Source organism: Cinclus cinclus, chromosome 12 (genome assembly GCF_963662255.1).
Source record: "Cinclus cinclus chromosome 12, bCinCin1.1, whole genome shotgun sequence".
Taxonomy (NCBI): Eukaryota; Metazoa; Chordata; class Aves; order Passeriformes; family Cinclidae; genus Cinclus; species Cinclus cinclus.
The window spans coordinates 897,049-919,816 of NC_085057.1; the positions used below are offsets into that span (position 1 = coordinate 897,049).

Here is a 22,768-nt window from a genome sequence, read left to right on the forward strand (position 1 = left end):
AGCTGCATTTTTGGGAGGAAAAGGGCAAAACCTGGTCTTGCAAAGGGAGGCTGAAGTCTGAAAACCCTTCTCCAGTCAGTCAAAGCACAGGCACTGCAAAAGCAGAATAAAATCCCTGACTGCAGTCAGCACTGGGAAGCAGCTGCTCAGTCAGCCCCAGATCCCCTGGCCAGTTCAAGGTGGGATGAACCAGTAAACAAAGATGTTTCATGGGAATCACCTTGGCAGCATTTTCACAAAAAATGTACATTTTCAGTTTAGTGGAAGAAAAACCAAATAAAACAGGAAAACAAAGCAAATAAAGCTTCCCCTCAAGTTGTTTCAGAGCAGGCTAAAGACCTTTTGCAGCTGTTTATTCGGGGCCATTATTGTCCAGCATGTCAACAATTAGCTGGAGACACATTAAATTCCACATTATACATCTGATAATACAGTCCTGCCACCAGCCACGGTGATTTCCTTCCAAAATCAGTATTCAGGGACATTTAAATAGTGATTATTTCTGACCTGACGCACTCAATACATGTGGCCCGTCAGGAACCTTTATGCTTTGCTTAAATGCTGGAAACTCCGAGGGCTGCTCACATGGGCCTGATGTGAGCAGAGCTTCCAATCTCCCTTTGTGGGATTCCTTTCTCCTCCCTAAAGCAAACAGGCACAATATGACACATCTGTCATCATTTCTACTCCAGCACCCTTGGCACTGCCATCACTATGGGACCAAAATTTCATTTTGCAAAACACAGCTGGGTCATGTTTGGGATCTACAGAAGCTGCTCTAAGCCCAGAGCTCCCATAGCTGCTCATACTGTTTATTCTTGCAAATTTGATCAACAAAATGGAGACAAAGCTGCAAGCTTTGGCTGTTGTTAATTGTCACAAGACTCTTGGCATGGCTGGAAGGTGCCAGCCCCTGATCTGCCACGAAGACCTGGGGCAGGTGAAGCTCCAAAGCTGTGATCCTGCTGGAATGGCAGGCAGGGACAGGGACAGGGACAGGGATGTCCAGCAAACACCTCCTCCCACAGCACATAAACAAGGAGAGCTGGGAAAGGAGACCCCAAGGCAGCACAGGTACCTCGGGGTGCCCTGGCATCTCCAGACACAAACCCCACGCTGCTGACCACTGCTCCCAGCCAGAAATCACACTTACCTTGCCAGGGAAGACGCAGAAGTGTCTTCGATCCAGAGGTATAAATCCAGTCATTATTTTGCTGAGGGTTCCTGGATTCTGCCTCTCCTGCAGAGCTCTGCCCACACTTCCCCATGGACCTTCAGGGGGGAGGTCAGGGACAAACAGAGCATTTTCCATGCAGACTCCATTTCCAGGGCCAGGATGAGACATGAACACAAACCCAGGTGTTCGTGCCACCTCCGTGGCCCTGGAGATGACCCCAGAGGGAGCAGCCTCCACCGGGATAGGGGTGCCCGAGGCTGGGGCTGGGCAGGAGTTATGGGAACGAGGGGGAAGAGGGATGGGAGTACTGGGCAGAGCTCAGCTGAAGAACCCAGTGGGTGTGATGGGAGCCTGAGTTCCCTGCTGGCTTGGCTGGGAGGAATTTCAGTGCCCGGTGCCCCGTGCTGGTGGGGCTCCTGTCGCCCACCCTGGCCCTGGGGCAGCAGGACAGCTCTGCTGCACAGCCCAAGTGCTCTGCCCTCCGCTGCTGGGTGAGCTTCTCCAGACACTGCAAAGCGCATCTGGCACTGAAGAGCCTCTTCCCACTTCCAGATATTAAATAATGAATATTGCACCCTCAATAATGCACAAACTGACATTGTTACTCCTGCCAAAAGCAACCAAACATGTTCATTAGCCATAAAACACCCCAGCAAAGCATTTGCTCTTGAATATATTTGCTGACAAAACCACATTAGCCTCTCAAAAAGGCTTTACAGAGGGATGTGTAGGCGCAGAACCAGCACCTCTTTTGGAGCCCAGGTGATTTATTTTCTAACTCCCATTTCTTACATAACTCATGCTCAGAGTGTGCCTGCCCGCAGGCTCATGGGCATGCGAGGGAACAACACAAGACAAAGTAAAATCTCAAGTCAAGTCTTGTGCTACATCTTTTTGGGTTTTTTGCCATTATAGCTGTTATGAGCTCCTTATGCTCCAGTTTTCTCCTGTCTTTAAGCACACGTGCAATCCATCTCAGCCTGCTTTCCCTCAGCCTTTCCATCCCCACGGACACGTTCCCCGTGACCTTCTCACAATCCCAGCCTTGTGCCTCGCCAAGCTGCTGGAGCTGAGTTCCCTCACTCACGCTGTCACTGCTGACTGGGCCAGGTGGGTCAATAGCAGAGAGAAAAATGACATTTCACATCTTCGGTTCTGAGCCCGAGCTGCCCTGCAGAGCCAGGGGTGGGATTTAACCATTGCCTGGCTGTCACGGGACAGCACAAACCCGCCTGGAGAGCGTGCCCTGGCTGGGTGAGAGCCCAGCTCCTGTGGCTCCCATCAGGTGTTCTGAGCCCTGCCCTTCTCTGATCACCCCACTGCCAAGTGCACCAAAGCCCTCTGCAGTCCCCTGGTCTCCTCCCAAGGCACTCCCCAGCCCAGCTGCAGTCACAGCTCGTGCAGGACCTGTGTGGTTTCAGCCCAGTGCCTGCCCCGTCCCTGCTGGAGCAGGGAACAATCAGCATATGGTCATTCAGCGGGCCACTGGGTTGAAAAATTCCCTTCCACTCGGCTGCAAGTTAATTCTGCAAGTTGAGATAATTAAAGGTGTTTGTGCCGGTCACGGCTGACATGAGCGATGAGAGATTGCAGAACTTAATGAGGGAACAAAATAAACAACATCCATTATTGCAGCACACACCAGGGCTGCTGCCACGGTGGGCATGGTGGCCACACCACGGCCCTGGGAGGAGTTCTGGGAGCCCAGGGATGGAGTTACCTTTCAGATCCTCACTCATGAGCAACAGGCTGAGCTCAGAAGGACCCAGCCATGGCCAAGAGCTGAGCAAGGCTGCAAGGAGTCTGCATTGAGCAGCATTAGTGCTGGGAAATAACCCCCATAAATGCAGACACCCCACCCCTGTGAGTGGGGCTGTCACCGCACGTCATCCAGTGACTGATGTGACACCTGCAGGGACAGCAGCAGGGCAGCAGAAGAAGCAGAATGTCCCTAACAATGCCAGAAAGAGAAACTCCATCTACTTGGAACACATTCTGCTCCAAAGGAAAAACCCAAAACCCAGCAACAAACCCAGGAAAACAACGAACAGAAATAAATTTTAACATTAGAAAAATACCATCTGTTGGCAGAATATTCCTGAGCAACAAACATCACTGAAGAGGTGCTTGGATCCAATTGAAATATTTTATCAAAAAAAAAAAGCAGGTACAGCCAGGTCTCTTGCCAGCAGGTCAGACAGTTAATTACTCTCCTCACCAGCTCACTATTCATAACATTTATTTCCAAATTCCCTAACAGATATGTTTATGGCATGTAAATTGATTAGTCTGAGCCCAAACAGATTCAGGAGGTGTTGAAGTGAGCAGGTTCCACATCAATTGCACAGAGGATGACAGAGTTACTCAATGTACTTGTGTGGGGGAAAAAAGGATTGCAGTGTGGAAGTTCCATCCTGCCTGTGTCAGTGACCGTGGTGGCCCTCTCCCTATCCCTGTTCCCTGTCCCCATCCCTGTCCCCTGTCCCTGTCCCCATCCCTGTTCCCTGTCCCCTGTCCCCATCCCTGTCCCCATCCCTGTTCCCTGTCCCCATCCCTGTCCCCTGTCCCTGTCCCCATCCCTGTTCCCTGTCCCCTGTCCCCACCCCTGTCCCCTGTCCCCTGTCCCCTGTCCCTGTCCCCATCCCTGTTCCCTGTCCCCTGTCCCCATCCCTGTTTCCTGTCCCCTGTCCCCATCCCCGTCCTGCCAGCACAGGCTCCCCCAGCTCTGGGGCAAGGCTGATGGAACACATCAAAGCTGCAGCCAGCCCAAGCAGCTGTGGAAGGGCTGGAGCTGCCCTGGGGCACAGAGTGGCCCTCGCAGAGCCCCAGTGCTGGCCAAACATGCAGCTCACATTTCAAATAGCAGGGGATGTGAGCTATAAACACCGCACCCAAATCTGCGTGCTGGGGGCGAGGAGGGGCTGGCAGAATCCTCACCAAGGACAGCGTGGGACGCGGCCACGCCTGGGCATCAGCATCACACCCCTGCTGCAGACAGAACAACGCTGCAATGTTTGCGTGGAATACTGGCCAAGGCCTTTAAAATCAGACATCTGCTCGTTTTATCCTTGCACAGACACCTGAAATGCAGCCAAGCTGTTACTGAGCCCTGCACTGGGTGCTGGGCAAAGCTGTGCTCCCCTGATTGTACCAAGCAGGCGAAAGAAAACGGGGTGACTGCACTGCCCCCACATAAATTGCTGTGTCCCAAGTTTGCTGCAGTGAAAAGTCATCAAATATTTAACTGTCATCAAATAGTCATCAAATATTTACAAATATTTACTTTGCTCTTTATCTGACTTGAGACACAGACAGTCACAGGTAATTCATAAACCCAGGTTAATCAATCCATGCCAGCTCTCCTCACTCTGCCTGCTAACACAAGCAAGAGAGAGAAAACTGCAACAGAAGTCACTCTGCAATCTAATGTGAAAAATCTGCTTCAGCTCTGCAGCCTGTGCTCCCCATACTCCAAAAAGTACCATGAATGGGAAGATGCCCTTGGCTGAAGGCACCCACAGCAGACTGAACAGCAGCACCCTGCCAGAGGAAAAGCCAACAGCAAAACATTTCTGGTCCTTCTTGCAATGAGGACAACGATTAAGAAGAAAATATTCACTCACCTAGTTGGTCTCCTGCAGTTATTTCCCTCCTGCCCCTGGGCTCTGGAGTGTCCTTACCTGTGTGAGCAGCTTTTCCTGTTCCCAGGGGAATTCAGACACAGAAGTGACCGAGAGTGCCCACAGTGACAAAGCTCTTGGAGAACAAAGCACCAGTGCAGCAGCTGCCAAATCCACATCAGCACGTGCACTGAACACCCTCTGCTTTCCCCTCTTGGGCTGTATTTGTGAAATTAGATCTGGGGAAACATCCCCTGAAGAGCTGTTGCCACAATAATTACTGAAGACAAATAGCATCCTCTGGTAGTTTTTCCCTGGGATGTATTTAATCGTATTTTTTTGGTTATTTCCAGGAATCCTTGACTTCTCTAAACTCCACAGTTGCCTTTACTATTGTAAGAAATAATCCAATAATACAAAAGGGACTATCTTATACATATTTGTGTGAGAAACTTGGACACTTGAGTGATTAGAAGGGAAGTTAGTGAGAGAATCTCAACTGCTGATTTGACCCTGTGGCCATGAGGCTACGAGGGTGAGGAAAGAAGTCTTTTTATGGAAACATTTAACACAACAACAGGAATACAAATCAAGCTCCATTAATTTAGCTTTAAATTTTAATGAATCAGGATGTGCAGTTTACATATAGAAGGATTTGCTTAATAAAATATTAATATTTTTTGCTAAAAGAACTGTGAATTGCAAGTTAATATATGTTTCCTTATATAGAACATCAGAAGTTGAAAAGTACTGAAAGAGCAAATCAAACACAGGAAATAAAAAACGAGCCAAAATTCAAGGAGAGTAAAATATGGTTTGTGATCAACCTCCAGGAGTGGAGCCCTGGTGACTCACATCATTTACTGGACTTAATAAAAGCCAAAAAACATTAAAAAATAGCAAGTGTTGGGCCTTTGGTTGCACCCCAGGGGATGGCTGGGAGCACCCCCTGGGTCATCCCTTGTCATCTCCTGGGTCACACCTGGATCACACCTGGGTCACCCCAGTGTGTCCTGGCCACCTCTGGAGGCGTGTCAGGGCAGGGCCATGTCACACAGCCCGTCCTCTCACCCTGCTTCCAAAGCAGACGTGGCAGCGGAGGCAGAGGAGGAGCCACAGCACACCAAGAATTCCCAAAGTTCCTGGGCTGGGGAAGCTGGCTGAGGAGGAAACCCTTTTTGTACAGGCACCCATTTCCCTCCAGAACACCCTGAATGTCACTCAGGCCATAGTGAAGAGCCCAAGAGACCGAAATCTGTCTTTGGGTGTTAATAACACTGCACAGGGAGCCAACCATGAGGTAAAACTGGTTCCATTTCTCCAGGACCCTGAGGCTGAAGCCAAGTGCACAAATCCAAGCAGGGTCCTGGACCAGGGTGGTCACAGGCCAGGCTTGGAGGGCTGAGGCTGACACAGCCTCCAGCTTTTCCACCCACCAGTCCTGGGTTGTTTTTTTTCTGGGGAAACATAGAAGTGTATTTGAGCACCTGCTCCTACGTGCCTGTTTTCCTTTAGGCATCATCCCAGAAAGGCCCACCTCATCCACAGGGATTAAAACCACCACCGGAAAAGTGACTCATTCCAAGACATTCTGTTCCAGCTTTCCAGAGACAAGAAAAACTGAAAAGCATCTGCAAATGAAAGCCCAGTGGCTTCAAACTACAACAAATCACAGCTTCATTTCCCAAGCTGGCAACGGGGGACTGCAGAAATAATAAAATCTGCAGGATCACCTCACGTCTCTGTTAGTCTGAGGAGACTCTGTGACTCTCCCTTTGGCTCTCTGGGTGCAGGGAGAAGGTTTCAGGACAGGGGAGAAGGAGCTCATGTGCAACCCCCCCATCCCTGCTCAGCTGTGAAGCACCGAGTGCCGTAGGCAGGTGAAAGGAGCGGGGGACTCACGTTGAGCTGGAGGTCATCTGTCCACTGGCCCACGAGGCGGTAGCCGGGCGTGCTGGTGTTGCTGCTGTGGAACTGGAAGATGTCGTAGCGCCCCGGGGCGTCCCCGTTCTTGTTGAACATCACTGGAGTGCCAGCACTGCCTGGGGAAGCAAACAAAACCAAATCCAACCACCCGGCACCAAATCTCTACCACATCTTTAATACGCTCTCGGGTGAGAGCTCTCGCACTGCGTTCCAGGCCAAGGCCATCCATCCTGCAGCCATCAAACGTTTTGGACTTGTTGGGACACTGCCACCACCAGCCCTGTCCCACTGATCCACTCTCTGTGCCTCACCCCGCTGCCTGAAAACAAACACAGCAAGCCCAGGTGAGCCTTACCTCACCCTCCCTCAGTGCCAGAAATATCAGGCAGTTTTTCCTGCTGCCCTCCAGCCTCCCTGCCACCTCCCTGTCCCCGGGGAGTTCTCCAGTGAAAACCGCTCCTGTGAATGCAGCCTCGAAATGCTGCTTCCCCCTCCAGAAATGTTCCATCTGCTTCTGAGACACGCCGCTGTCAGGAGTCAGCCTGGGTCTGCTGAGCCTTGTCTAGCATCCAGAAATAGCTTCCTCCTCCACGATGTGCTGCATCCATCATCATCATCACCATCACCCACGGCAGGGGCGGGAGGGAACAGCATTCCCTGCCCGGGAACAGCATTCCCTGCCCGGGAACAGCATTCCTTGCCTGGGAACAGCATTCCCTGTGCACTCCCTTATCTAGGAAATGTTCCTTGTGCACCTCCTTATCCAGGCCCTGTGGTGCTCCCATGGGAATGTCTTGGGCAGAACCAGAGCAGGACCCTGCATTAATTTGACTTCCCATGCAGTGAAGTGACAAACACGGGTAAGTGCAGGGCAAGAGAAGCCCCAGCCCTTCCTGCTGGCACAGCCTGGAGCTGCCCTGACACCTGAGCTCAGGTGAGCTCTCAGCAGGACACCTGCAGCTGAATCAGGGTGGGAACCTTCCCAAGAGGAGAACTCAAAGCAGTGCCTCATCTCCTCAGAGCTCCAGGAAAACCTTCCAGGGTGACATTTATTTCCAGACATATTAAAATAGGTTTCGGTAGGGTAGAGTAATATTGTGTCAAGATTGAAGATTATGACAATCCTCCAGCATATCTATATTCAAAGCTTCCTCCTCCTGTGTAAGTTTTTTTCCCTAAAGCAATGAAAAATCTCTCCTGTTGTAGCACTGAACTTTAAGATTATCGTTTTCTTCATGATTCCCATTCTTCATTGAATTCCAGGGAGTGAAAAAAAGATTTGAAGGAGTGAATTAGCATAGTCTCCATTCTAGCCCTGGTAAATTGTTTCCTGTCTCCCCTACAATCCTCTGAGATCAGATACAAATTCAGTTCAAAGGCTGGTACAGAAAATCTCCCACTGAAATCTCTCGCTGGTTCCTTGTGAGCATCAGGCAGATATTTAATTGTCATTACGGATTCATGGAGCCAGAATACATTTGAGTGGAAACACTCTGAGTCAATCAGAAGCAATGGCTGTAATTCCTTGGCTCCTCAGGAAAGGCAGCGAAGTACTAAATGGGACCTGGCTAATCACGACTCTTAGGGCTGCTTAGGGTGAATTAGGCTCAGCTTTGTCAGAGCTGACAAGAAAGGGGCAGGAGCTCAGGTGAGGCTCCCGAAGTGCAACAGACACATCTGAGGAGGGCACAGAGGAAGGTTCAGGGCTGGCAGGAGGCAGATGGAGGACAGACAGATGGACACCACCGTCACAGCCACCCCAAAGCCCAAAGTGCTGGGACAAACCCTGGGGGCGCGCAGCCGGGAACAGAACGCACCTACGGACACCTCCACAGGAACAGCACCCGGGGTCCCCCAGCAAAGGCACTGCTAGTGAGCCAGGACATCCCTGGGCACCGTGGGGTGGGCACTGCACAGACCCCAGAGGCACCGAGCAGGGACCTCGCAGGGCTCTGCCCACGGGGCAGGCAGGAGCAGACACCGTCTGCAGCTCCAGCGGGGCTGAAATGCCTCAGCCAGGCTGGGACGAGCCCCTGGTCCACGGGGGATGAGCAGCTGTGACAGGGCAGCTCTGGAACCCCAGGGCACGGGGCAGGCAGAATGTCCCCGTCCTGGCTTTGGGGCTGCAGTAACCGGGCTCCAGCCAAGGCTCTGCTCAGCAGGGACCAGCCCTCCTCGACCCCTGCGTGGGCCCAGGGGAGGCTCTGAGCCCTTTCTGTGCCCCCTGGCCGCAGCCTCTGCCAGCCCTGCTTTGCATCGCTGCGGCGCTCCAGCCTCAGCTCAGGCTCCTTCCGTGGAATAATGAAATTTATAAAAAGTGGTGGATGAAAACCTCACCACAGAGAGGAAACGGGTGTTTCAGAAATAACCCTTGATCTTCCAATCATTAAAACATGTCGTTATTTCACAGGGTTTTGATCATTTAGGATTTCGTTTCTTTCTATGAAGATTTCCCAGGTTTTGCTGAGCCCAATAAGCAGTTCAGAACCTGTGTCAGTCTCCAGGCTGCTGCTCATGCAGAGCTGTGACAATTTAATTCAGTTCCCAACAAAGGAGCTGCCTTCTCCCCACACAGACACGGGGCACTTGACACCTGCAGGAAGCCCTCAAACCCAGATACAAACTGACTGAATTTTTAGGATTTCCATCTCTTAATCACTGCAAGATGAGGAATGAACTATGAAGAGGAGAGCAGGAGTTACACACGTGTCACCAGCCCAGGTGTTTGTTACTCAGGGCACATTCCTGGCAGTTTGGGCACCCGAGGGGCCCCTCTGAACAGCATCTTCAGCTTTTCACTGCCAAAAACCACAACTGCACTTCAAAACTGTCAGGATTTCACTGCATGAGCACTTGAGGTTTAAAGTTTTCCATATTTTGGGCCTTTTGTTCTCCAGGCAACGATGATCACAAAACGCACACTGAGCTCCCCACCCAGATCCAGCCTCTCTCCAGCACAGCCTCGCTGCAGTGATGGCAGCACCTCTGCAAGGAACCCAGGACAAATCCCCTGGAACACGGGGAGCAGGGATCTGCACACTGACCAAACCCCTTCCCACGGGCCAGCTCCATGATGGGGGTCAGCAGGTGACCATGGGGGGGGTCAGCGGGTGACCATGGGGGGGTCAGCGGGTGACCCGGGGGGGGTCAGCGGGTGACCATGGGGGGGGTCAGCGGGTGACCATGGGGGGGGGTCAGCGGGTGACCATCGGGGGGGTTAGCGGGTGACCATGGCGGGGGTCAGCGGGTGACCCGGGGGGGGTCAGCGGGTGACACGGGGGGGGTCAGCGGGTGACCATGGGGGGGGTCAGCGGGTGACCATGGGGGGGGTCAGCGGGTGACCATGGGGGGGGGGTCAGCGGGTGACCATGGGGGGGGGTCAGCGGGTGACCATGGGGGGGGTCAGCGGGTGACCATGGGGGGGGGGTCAGCGGGTGACCATCGGGGGGGTTAGCGGGTGACCATCGGGGGGGTTAGCGGGTGACCATGGCGGGGGTCAGCGGGTGACACGGGGGGGTCAGCGGGTGACCATGGGGGGGGTCAGCGGGTGACACGGGGGGGTCAGTGGGTGCCCCAGGGTCCCTGTCTCACCGTTGAAGTTGACACTGCGGATGTACTTGAGCAGCCTCTTGCCCCCTGCGTGCTCCATCTCGGGGCACAGCCCGGCGCTGTCGGCGCACAGCTCGCGGTTCATGTGGTGCAGGGCGTGGGCCATGGCGTACACAGCATCGATCACAAATTGTACCTTCCCCTCCTGCTCGTAGTGAGAGTCCTTCCCGATGCGCTCCTGCCCTGCAGGGACACAGGGGACGCTCAGGGACAGCGCTGTGCTGACACCAAACACCAGCGGAGCCTCTCAGAGCTGCAAGAACTGCGCCTTCAATCAGTACCATAAAACATCCCGAGCTATTTTAGTATTAATTAAAACATAACCGAACCTCTGTCGTTGCTACCAGAACCATCGACTGTTCTTGCGAGTTACTCTCCACAACCCAGAGAAGCAAAGGCTGCCCGGAGGACACCGCGAGCCCCGAACCCACCCCGGACAGCTCCAGCCCCGTGCGCTCCCAAAGCCCGGCTCTGAACCCGGAACGCATTCCAGGGCAGGCGCAACTGCTTTTAAAGCCTGCTGTTTTGTTCTGCTGCAAATCCCAGGCTCTAACTGGAAGTCAAAGCCAGATCAAGGGAAGAAAGTGTCACTTCAGAGAAGCCACCGAAGGGGCTGCAGAGAACTGAGGAACGCGCGGGCAATTAACGGGCAATTAACGGGCAATTAACGGGCAATTAACGGGCAATTAACGGCACCTCGGGAAGCTCCTGGCACCCCTGCGCCCCAGCCTGCAGAACCTCAAAGGTCCTGCAGAATCCCAGGGTTTTCTTGAAGATGCTGCGGCGGGAGAGAACTCGAGGAGCCCCAGAGGGAATCCATCCCTGCCAAGGGCTGCGGGAGCCGCTCCCGAGGGGGGAGCCGGAGCCCCTGGGAGCTGCTCAGCCCCAGGGAACATCTGGAGAAGGGAGGGGATCTGCAGCTGGGAGTTCAGAACGTGGGAATTAAACCACAGGCAGGCAGAAAGAACTCAAGAGCCGTGATGGCAGAGGTGAATTCAAACACTGGTTTGTAGGCTCGTGCCTTAACCCCTCTCTGGCCCTCCAGGCTGCAGACAGAGGTGGGACCTGATGACCATGGCCACAGGTGGCCCTTGTGCTGTTCTGGTCACCTGGATAGGTCAGGGGGGCTCTGCAGTTAGGCAGCAAGCCAAGCAGGATTTTCAGAGCCTGGAACGAGGTACTGCAGGCTGAGAATCAGCAATCTGATTTCTTCCTTTTCCCCAAAACTGTCCATTAACTCTCTGGAAGTGCCCTGGGCCAGGCTGGACATTGGGATTAGAGCACCTGGGACAGTGGAAGGTGTCCCTGCCATGGCAGGGTGGCACTGGAAGGGATTTAATGTCCCTTCCAGCCCAACCCATTCCATGATTCTGTGATGGTTGAGGCACCCTCTGCCAAAACTCCTCAGTTTTAAATCTCAGCTCCTCTGGAAGCACTGAAATCCTGCAAACAACTGAGCAGAAAAAGTGAGTTTCCAGCTGGTGAAGTTCCAGGCAGGATCCTTTTCATTATTCACTCCCTCTCATTGATTACGGAACTTATCAGGATTTCAAGGCCTGACAGGGAAAATGCTTTTAAGTGGTTTCAGCTCTATAACCAAATGAGCAATGCAGCAGGAATGGATGCCAGGGGAGGGGATCTGGGATTGAAATGCTGCACACAACTGCACTGATAAGCCACAGCAAGTTCCAGAAGCACGGCTGGGCACACGCACAGCAGGAGGAAAACCTTCAGCACTGAAGAAATCTGTGAGAGGAACCCAAGCAAAACGCACCTGAAAACCCAAGAGCAATGTAACAGTGTCCAAACACAAAAATCTTAAAGGTTTTAAAGCCATATTAGAAATTCCAAGAACAAGGATGCTTCCCCGTGCTGGAACAACCACTTAGCTGGACATTGAATATCAAGAACTGTGCACAGTAAATTCAGATGTGGAGACAAATGTAACTGCTCCACCCAAACATGTCTGAATTTATACAGTTGGGAGTGTGCTGTCCTTCACCAAAACACAGGCTGTTACCTCCTGAAGAGATTCCATTGCAATTAGAAATTTAACCCAAATCTGAAGCACAAAGAACCTGAAGAGCAAATGTTATTAGCTACACAGGCCAAATATTTTTCAGACTTCAAAAAACCCAGCAAATATCCAAATTAATAGACCTGGCTGAACAGTTTCTGTCACCCTCATGCTGTTGCAGTGAGCAGCAAATCAGGCCCAAAGTCCATTTTCAGGCAGGAATAAACCAAAAATGATGGGCGCAATTTTAATTCGAACTTCAGCATCATTGTGGGGAATATTTCCCCCTCTGAGGCTGAGCTGAAGATGTCAGGCAGAACGTTTTACCACAGGCTCCAGGAACAGCTCCTCTGGAATGGAGTATAGCAATTCAATTATTAATTACTCTGGAAGAGAAGGAAGTTCCCAGAAGGTATCAATTCCTCCAGATGAAAGCAGCAGGAGCAGTGCTGGGGAAGGGGCAGAGAGAACCTCCAGCCCAGAGCTGTCAGGACATCCTGGGGAGGATTGGAGAACCAACCTAAAACTGGGGTGCAGCAAGAAACCACGAGCCCCTCTGTGCTGTCAGACCCAAACCATGGGAAGTAAAAACAAACCCCATCCACACCACTCCTGTTTGTCTCTGAGAGCTGCACCATTCCTGATTGTCTCTGAGAGCTGCACCATTCCTGTTTGTCTTTGAGCTGCACCATTCCTGTTTGTCTCTGAGAGCTGCACCATTCCTGTTTGTCTTTGAGAGCTGCACCATTCCTGTTTGTCTCTGAGAGCTGCACCATTCCTGTTTGTCTTTGAGAGCTGCACCATTCCTGTTTGTCTTTGAGAGCTGCACCATTCCTGTTTGTCTCTGAGAGCTGCACCATTCCTGTTTGTCTTTGAGAGCTGCACCATTCCTGTTTGTCTTTGAGAGCTGCACCATTCCTGTTTGTCTCTGAGAGCTGCACCATTCCTGATTGTCTCTGAGAGCTGCACCATTCCTGTTTGTCTCTGAGAGCTGCACCATTCCTGTTTGTCTCTGAGAGCTGCACCATTCCTGTTTGTCTCTGAGAGCTGCACCATTCCTGATTGTCTCTGAGAGCTGCACCATTCCTGATTGTCTCTGAGAGCTGCACCATTCCTGTTTGTCTTTGAGCTGCACCATTCCTGATTGTCTCTGAGAGCTGCACCATTCCTGATTGTCTCTGAGAGCTGCACCATTCCTGATTGTCTCTGAGAGCTGCACCATTCCTGTTTGTCTCTGAGAGCTGCACCATTCCTGTTTGTCTCTGAGAGCTGCACCATTCCTGATTGTCTCTGAGAGCTGCACCATTCCTGTTTGTCTCTGAGAGCTGCACCATTCCTGATTGTCTCTGAGAGCTGCACCATTCCTGTTTGTCTCTGAGAGCTGCACCATTCCTGATTGTCTCTGAGAGCTGCACCATTCCTGATTGTCTCTGAGAGCTGCACCATTCCTGATTGTCTCTGAGAGCTGCACCATTCCTGATTGTCTCTGAGAGCTGCACCATTCCTGATTGTCTTTGAGCTGCACCATTCCTGATTGTCTCTGAGAGCTGCACCATTCCTGATTGTCTCTGAGAGCTGCACCATTCCTGTTTGTCTTTGAGCTGCACCATTCCTGATTGTCTCTGAGAGCTGCACCATTCCTGATTGTCTCTGAGAGCTGCACCATTCCTGTTTGTCTCTGAGAGCTGCACCATTCCTGTTTGTCTCTGAGAGCTGCACCATTCCTGATTGTCTCTGAGAGCTGCACCATTCCTGTTTGTCTCTGAGAGCTGCACCATTCCTGATTGTCTCTGAGAGCTGCACCATTCCTGATTGTCTCTGAGAGCTGCACCATTCCTGTTTGTCTCTGAGAGCTGCACCATTCCTGTTTGTCTCTGAGAGCTGCACCATTCCTGATTGTCTCTGAGAGCTGCACCATTCCTGTTTGTCTCTGAGAGCTGCACCATTCCTGATTGTCTCTGAGAGCTGCACCATTCCTGTTTGTCTCTGAGAGCTGCACCATTCCTGATTGTCTCTGAGAGCTGCACCATTCCTGATTGTCTCTGAGAGCTGCACCATTCCTGATTGTCTCTGAGAGCTGCACCATTCCTGATTGTCTCTGAGAGCTGCACCATTCCTGATTGTCTTTGAGCTGCACCATTCCTGATTGTCTCTGAGAGCTGCACCATTCCTGATTGTCTCTGAGAGCTGCACCATTCCTGTTTGTCTCTGAGAGCTGCACCATTCCTGATTGTCTCTGAGAGCTGCACCATTCCTGATTGTCTCTGAGAGCTGCACCATTCCTGATTGTCTTTGAGCTGCACCATTCCTGATTGTCTCTGAGAGCTGCACCATTCCTGATTGTCTCTGAGAGCTGCACCATTCCTGTTTGTCTTTGAGCTGCACCATTCCTGATTGTCTCTGAGAGCTGCACCATTCCTGATTGTCTCTGAGAGCTGCACCATTCCTGTTTGTCTCTGAGAGCTGCACCATTCCTGTTTGTCTCTGAGAGCTGCACCATTCCTGATTGTCTCTGAGAGCTGCACCATTCCTGTTTGTCTTTGAGCTGCACCATTCCTGATTGTCTCTGAGAGCTGCACCATTCCTGATTGTCTCTGAGAGCTGCACCATTCCTGTTTGTCTCTGAGAGCTGCACCATTCCTGATTGTCTTTGAGCTGCACCATTCCTGATTGTCTCTGAGAGCTGCACCATTCCTGTTTGTCTCTGAGAGCTGCACCATTCCTGATTGTCTCTGAGAGCTGCACCATTCCTGTTTGTCTCTGAGAGCTGCACCATTCCTGTTTGTCTCTGAGAGCTGCACCATTCCTGATTGTCTCTGAGAGCTGCACCATTCCTGTTTGTCTCTGAGAGCTGCACCATTCCTGATTGTCTCTGAGAGCTGCACCATTCCTGTTTGTCTCTGAGAGCTGCACCATTCCTGATTGTCTCTGAGAGCTGCACCATTCCTGATTGTCTCTGAGAGCTGCACCATTCCTGATTGTCTCTGAGAGCTGCACCATTCCTGATTGTCTCTGAGAGCTGCACCATTCCTGATTGTCTCTGAGAGCTGCACCATTCCTGATTGTCTCTGAGAGCTGCACCATTCCTGATTGTCTCTGAGAGCTGCACCATTCCTGATTGTCTCTGAGAGCTGCACCATTCCTGATTGTCTTTGAGCTGCACCATTCCTGATTGTCTCTGAGAGCTGCACCATTCCTGATTGTCTCTGAGAGCTGCACCATTCCTGATTGTCTTTGAGCTGCACCATTCCTGATTGTCTCTGAGAGCTGCACCATTCCTGATTGTCTCTGAGAGCTGCACCATTCCTGATTGTCTTTGAGCTGCACCATTCCTGTTTGTCTCTGAGAGCTGCACCATTCCTGATTGTCTCTGAGAGCTGCACCATTCCTGTTTGTCTCTGAGAGCTGCACCATTCCTGATTGTCTCTGAGAGCTGCACCATTCCTGTTTGTCTTTGAGCTGCACCATTCCTGCTCCTCTTTGAGAAGAAGTTGCTTTTATGTTGTTTTTTCTTATTTTTATTTTTAATGTGGAGACCTGCAGGAGCCACACACCAGCATGATTTGCTTCAGCAGTGAAGCAGCTGACACCTGGGACACTTGAACACAAAGTGATTTCAGGAGAACACACTTCTGTCCCACGGGCTTGCAATGAGTACCTTGGGATGTTAGGAGAAGGATGAAACACAAAAGCAGTTTATTGACACGAGCATTTTTTCCTTCCAAAGGATCTATTTGAAGGTGATGACAAACAGTTTAACCCCCCCTTCCTACTCGAGGCTCAAGTGCTCATCATCCTGATTCCTGAGAGACGGAGCTGCTCCAGGCACATCCTCACGGGAGAACAACGCTGCAACAAAGGCAGGCAAAAAGCTCCAAGCCAGGGTGCTGAGAACAGAAAGAATCCCACTTGTTCCATCTCCTTGGGATGCCAGGAGCGAGATGCAGGTTTGAGAGCTCCTGGTCACACTCTCCATCCCCACGCAGGCGGCGTTGACACAGAGAGGAGCAGACGTCCCCTGCTCCCAGTGCCTCTCCTCCAGCTGGTCCCTCTGCACTCGTTGTTATCACCACACAACAGAGGGGGCCGTGTTAGGATGAATAAATAGTATCTCTAGGACAATTTTTATGGCATATAATTCACACAGACAGACATCAAAATCCCACTCCACCGGTGCTCGCGCAAGATGAATTCAGACACCGCTTCAGTTCCTGAAGAATTAAACACATTTTCAAAGGGTCTCGCACAATAGTGCTGCTGAGAACCTGGTGATAGTCATCATTAACAAGAGATTTAATTTAAAGATTGTGGAATGCTCACGGTATCAAACAGGCAGCTCTTATTTGCACAAGGTGGAATTCGGCAGCCGGGGAAGTGCTGGCAGAAAAATATCCACAGTTCATCCAGCTCCAGCAGCGTGACACAGCCCTGCCTGGGGGACAGGGACAGCCACTGCCCCAGCCCCAGGGACCCACCCTCCAGGGACACGTCCCTGCAGCCGGGGCTCTGCAAATCTCCTGCTGGATCCTCCCTCACAGCCCAGACCCTGCACACAGCAGCTCAGAGCTCCGAACGTGGAAGTGCCTGAGAAGCAGGGCTGCAGAACCAGCAGCAGTATGCCGAGGTAAGGATTGTAATTTGGAGGAGCAGAGGATGACACTGGGGCCTCTGTGCAGGGAAATCCTTGACAAAGCCCTCCAGGAGCCAGCAGCAGCCCTGCAGGGACAGCACCCCAGCCCAGCCTCAGCCAGCAGGTCTCATTAGACACAAAAGCCTTCATCTTGCACCACCCATCAATCCCCATGGGATTTCCTGGGGAAAGCAGAGGAGCTTTTAAATTTCTCCCGCTCATCACACAAAGCACTGGATAATGCTCCAACCCAAACTCTCTCCCCACCCCTCAGGAGCAGGATCTGTGTCCAGGAGTGCTGAGCTGCTCCCTGGCACCCAAACTCCCTCCCCACTCTTCTGCAGGGGAGTTCTCATCAATTTTCAATCAAAGTAAAACAAATCCTCCCATGAACTTATTTCCTCTGATCACAACTCAAGGCAATTTTCCAACATAACACATTTCAACTGCTGCTGGGAAATCTGAAGGGCTGGGGGGGAGGCTGGGGGAACATGAGGTGACAGCACCAGCCATGGTCTCTGTGTCACAGAGGAACAGCCAACGCTTCTCCAGGGTGCTCTGATCATGGAACCATGGAATCCCAGAAGGGTTTGGGTTGGAAGGGACCTTGTGGATCACCCATCCCACCCCTGCCATGGCAGGGACACCTCCCACTGTCCCAGGTGCTCCAGCCCCAGTGTTCAACCTGGCCTTGGACACTTCCAAGGATCCAGGGGCAGCCACAGCTGCTCTGGGCATTCCACCCTGTGCCAGGGCCTGCCCACCCTCCCAAGGAAAGAATCCTTCCTAAATGGTTCCATCCTCCATCTAAAACAAACAAAACGCCCTCCAGCCTCCCTTCACTCACATGAAAACATTCCTGGGTCCCACATACCCCCAGCATGAGGAAGGATGAAGTACCTGTGCATTTACGGTCCGTGTCCTCCTTCTTGGAGCCAGTGATGGTCAGTTTGCAGTTGAAGTTCTCCTCCCAGTACTCTGCAAACCACACGTTCCGCCTGTTGTTCTCCAGGGTGCGAGAGGTGAAATAGGTGTCAAAGCCTGCAGGAGGACAGGGCACAGCTGGGTCCGGGCTGCTCTGCATGGGGGAGCTGCAGCCTGGGCACAAACACTGCCCTGGTGCCCCCCTCTGTACCCAGCACAGCCTCTGGCCATGGGAGGTCACCCTGGGAAGAGAGAACATCCCTGTTTCATCATCAGCTCCATCCTGCAGGAAAGTGACTCCAACTACCAGATATAAAACTGGGCACGACAAATATAAAACAGATCAATAGAAAGAAAAGTTATAAGGAAAAAGGATGGATCAGAGATGTACCAATAGGGAGTGGAAATACATGATGTGGTGCAGCTGACATTGGGCTGAGCTCAAGGCACTAATTAATTTTGTTATTGGCCTGCTCAGACTTCCAGAGGAGGCATCTCCATCTCACCAGGCTGTTACCAGAACCCCTGCGCATCCAAATCCCCCCTGAAGCAGCAGCCAGCACCACCCTTCCACAACATTCATATCCTATTCCTGTCCCACTGCACTCGGGCTTTCCCTGGCAAACAGGATTTGCATGAGCACGGATGAAAGAGTGCAGGTCTGTGTGCTCACACACAAAGCCTTTTGTCACTTCTCATGTCTTTTTCCCCCGTGCAGCTGGCAGCAGCTGTGGCCATCACTGCTCAGAAGGAGCAGTGCCTGCAGGGCACAGCCAAGAGCTCCTGGCAACAGAGCAAGGGGAGCTCTGTCACCTGTGCCCCAGAGGTGCCACGAACAGGTGATGCTGTTCCACCCTGCAGCCCTGCCACGGGCTCCTGGCAAAATCCCCAAATCCTGCTGCTTTCCAAGGCTTTCCAAATGCAGCTGTATCTTCCCAAACCTCGCCGTCCCTCTGGAGTCTGGGGCTGTGCTGTAGTGTCAGTCCCGCAGGGAGCAGGGCAGTCCCACAGTGGGGACGCTCACCTGTGGGGACACAACCTGGCCGTGGCTGCAGGGAACAGCAGCAGAGCTCTGCTTGCACCTCAGGAACCTCCCACAGCTGAGCCCCAGCTCAAGCCCAGGCACAAAAAGAGTTTTTTTTCTTTTACTAAGAAAGTTGTGGAGGAATTCAGACTACCCAGATCTGAAACCTGGATGAAGCAGAGCAGTGGTGAAGGGGACTGGAGAATGCTGGCTGTACCCACACGAGCTCTGAGGTGAATTTTCTGCCATCCTACAAGGGCAAACCCAGCGGGGATGGGAACCTCAGAGGATGTTTTCCCACTCCTGGGCACTCCAGCTGTTGTGGCACTGCAGAGAGGTGCAAGGATGGAAGCAATGAGCTCTCAGTCCAAACCATCCTGACTATTGCACCATCCCACAGCTCTGCAGCCAGGAAAGGCTGCAGACACACATTGCATGGAAAGGGGGAACGTTCCTGGCTCTGCAGCCGAGGATTTCCCTCCTGCAATAGCTGGGTAAAGCCCCACAGGCTGGCACGGCACAGGGTGGAGCAGTCTAAGGAAAACCATCTGGCACGGTTAAATCAGCACAACAACCCTTCCACCAGGGGATAAAAATAGCACAAGCCCAGCTGTTTTAGAATTGGAAAGGAGACTGGGAATGGGGTCAATCCCTCTTCTCTCTGCTCTGTGTGCCACTGACCCAGCTCTAACCTGTGTTTTCCCAGGGCTCAGTCTGCTGTTCTCCACACACCCCACGTCATCTCCAAAAACCAGCCAGAAACATCAGCACTGAGCCTTCCAGCAACAGGTTGAAAGCTAATTAAAATGTTATCTGCAGCCTCACCAGCAAATGGTGCAGTTTATTAAAATCAGAAATAGGTCCCTCCTACAACAGAGGCACAGGAGGGTGCCAAGCCCAGAGGCCCAGCCCCAGGCAGTGATGCCCAACCTGAGCCTGAGGGACTGCAAACAACCCATGGAAAAATGCAGAACAACCACCAAAGTGGGCTGGGAGGAACCCTCAGTGCTGGACTGCAGATTTACTGAGTATTTGGGTGCACTCTGTAAGCTCCACACGAATTTCCAGCCCTCCACTGCAGCTTGAAATGAAACCTTCCCAGAAGAAAAAGGACCAAAGTGCAGGAAAAGAGAGATCCTGGGGTGGCACAGAGCCCCATCTCTCCCTGCTCTGTTGAACCTGAGGCAGGGGCTTCACCTGGCCTCCCACAGACTGAGTAAATAATTGGTTAAAACTCCTGTTGTATCTCACTAATGACAAATTAGAGATTTAGGAACATTTCTGTGCAGTCTCTAAAAGGGCCAGCACTATTTCTCTACCCAAACCATTCTGTGATTCTACGATTACCATTTATAGGATTAAATTTCCTAAGGAAAATATTCTCATGGATGGGTCAGAAAATAGTCAGGTTTTAGGGACACACAACCTAAACTTTTTCCCGTAAACCTGGGTATATTGGTTTTCCTCCTAATTAAAAGAGCATTTCAAAGGGGATATCCAGTATACAATATCCATAAAAAAAAGATCTACAATATCCATATGGCTGGAAAAGAGCCCCAATAAAGTATCCCCACGTGCCAGACTCACTGACCTCTGGGGAAAGTGCTCTATAACTTAATAACATAAAATCAATGAGTCCTGATAAAACTGTAATAGAATTCCATATGAATTACTCTAAAGCTTTACAGATTTAATAACAAATAATAACATTCCCATTGATTGGTTTAATGATCCCTCTGCATTTGCAGGCAGGAATATGGATCCCTATTAAAAAGGGAACATTTTTTACCATTCTTTTCCACTGACCAGGACAAGTGGGTGAGTGACAGCGGGACAGGGCTCGGAGCTGGGCACATCCCTGGACATTCCCAGGGCCCCTCCGTCAGTGCAGATCCTGGCAATGCTGCTCCCACACAGCCAAGGCTCTGGAGAACCCCGGCCAGAGGCACCCCCCTGGAAACTGCCCTGGGAACAAAAATCCTGGAATGGTTTGGGCTGGAAGGACCTAAATCCCCACCCTGCCACTGCAGGGACACCTCCCACTGCCCCAGGCTGCTCCCAGCCCTGTCCAAGGACACTTCCAGGGATTATTTTAGCAGCCAGGACTGTTCCTGCACTTCCCACAGTGCTGTCCTGCAGGTCCATCTGTGCCAATGGGAATCTCAAACGCTTCTCTGCTTTTTGACTCGTTTTTGGGATGAACCTGACTCAGGCAAACGTTCCCTGCGCTGACAGCAGAGCTGAGCCTGAGCTTCCCCTTTCTGACCCTGGGACACGAACACAGCTCACACACACAGGGCTGAACCTGAGAGCTTTGGGTTCAGAGGCTCTGGGAATTAGATGATCCAACAGAAAATGCTGGATGCTTAAATGCAAAAGCAGGAATAATCACTTCTCAGCCCTGTTCGTGACCAAGCACTGCACTGGTGCGACAAGATTTAGTGATTCCACGATGTTCTCCATATTTCATACTTTAGCAAATTACTTTTTCAGCAAATACCTCTAAGAGATATAAATAATTCTTTTATGAGATTTTCCAAATTACAATGAATCTCTTATTACTTCAAATCACTGTGATTTGATTAAATCATTATTTTTACACATAGAAAGAAGATACTACCTAAAAGGTTCATTTATTTTCCACCACAGGATAAATATGTACATGAACTACATTGTGATGAGACAGAGGAAAAAAAAAAAAAGGGGTGAGGATGGAGGGGGGAGTGGGGGAAAGGTACAGGATCCCAAACCCCATGGAGGAGCTGGGAAAGCCCAGGCAAGGGGCAGCTACAGCACCACCAGGAGTGCTCAGAAGATCCCCTCGATGGCCAGTCAGGAAATAAACCCTGCTGAGGCCACTCCAAAAACCCCAAATGATTGAGTTGTAACATTACCTTACCTCTCTGCCTCCTTTTTTTTCTGGCTGGGAGCACGGGGCTCTGTTTCCTGGCACTGCTGGGAATTGTTCATGCTCCAGAAGCCAAAGCTGGCTGGGGCTGTGCCAGGGGCAGGGGCACCTCGGGGACAGGGGGAGCTGGATTTGTCACTGGGATAGAGTCAGGAGCACACCAGGGACAGGGACAGGGGGAGCTGGATTTGTCACTGGGATAGAGTCAGGAGCACACCAGGGACAGGGACAGGGGGAGCTGGATTTGTCACTGGGATAGAGTCAGGAGCACACCAGGGACAGGGCTGGGCTGCAGGAGCCAGGCAGGGAGCACCCAGGAAAAGCAGAAATTCGGGGATCCCGTGCTGGGCTGGCACCAGTGACACCAGCAGCAGCCAGGGGACACTCCCAGCACCTCAAGCAAGGGCAGCAGGGGTGGCTTGTGAGTGCCACCAGCACGAACACAGCAGGAGTTTAGAGGGACTCGTGTCACCTCAGCTTTGCCATTTCAGCAGCACACGCTGCAAAGCTTCCCTTTCATGTGTCACAAGGGACTTCAGGGGCTCGGGGGTTATTTAATAAGGAAAATCATTAAGCCTAATTAAACCACAAAATTATTGACCCACTGCATTTCCCATGTGCCTCAAGTACTCTCATTGTCAGCCCAGGTGAGAGCAAATCCAACATATTGACCCAATTTCACTTGAGCAGGCATTTGAGCAGTTTATGATATTTTTATTCTTCTATTTACTCCCAAGGATGTCCACACTAGTGACAACCAGCTATTTACCCACACAGTAAATCAGCACCTCCTATAATTATTGATGCCAAATGAGTTGAAAGCAGCTACTCAAACACTTTTCCAATTTTCCTAGCATTTAACCCAAAGCAGTTTCATTTACCCACATTAAAGCTGGAATAAAAGCATTAGGTGGGGAATGACAGGATCAATTT

At 51.5% G+C, this 22,768-nt stretch overlaps 1 protein-coding gene across 1 annotated transcript in view; it reads right to left on the reverse strand.

The window, feature by feature from the left end:
- Nucleotides 1-22,768, reverse strand: part of GRM7 (glutamate metabotropic receptor 7) — a 175,018-nt gene that overhangs the window by 30,763 nt on the left and 121,487 nt on the right. The window contains exons 5-7 of the mRNA XM_062500728.1: nucleotides 17,880-18,020; nucleotides 10,315-10,515; nucleotides 6,700-6,839 (exon numbers count right to left, since the gene is read on the reverse strand). Coding sequence (XP_062356712.1) covers nucleotides 6,700-6,839; nucleotides 10,315-10,515; nucleotides 17,880-18,020 — 482 coding nt within the window. The remainder of the gene's footprint in view (nucleotides 1-6,699; nucleotides 6,840-10,314; nucleotides 10,516-17,879; nucleotides 18,021-22,768) is intronic.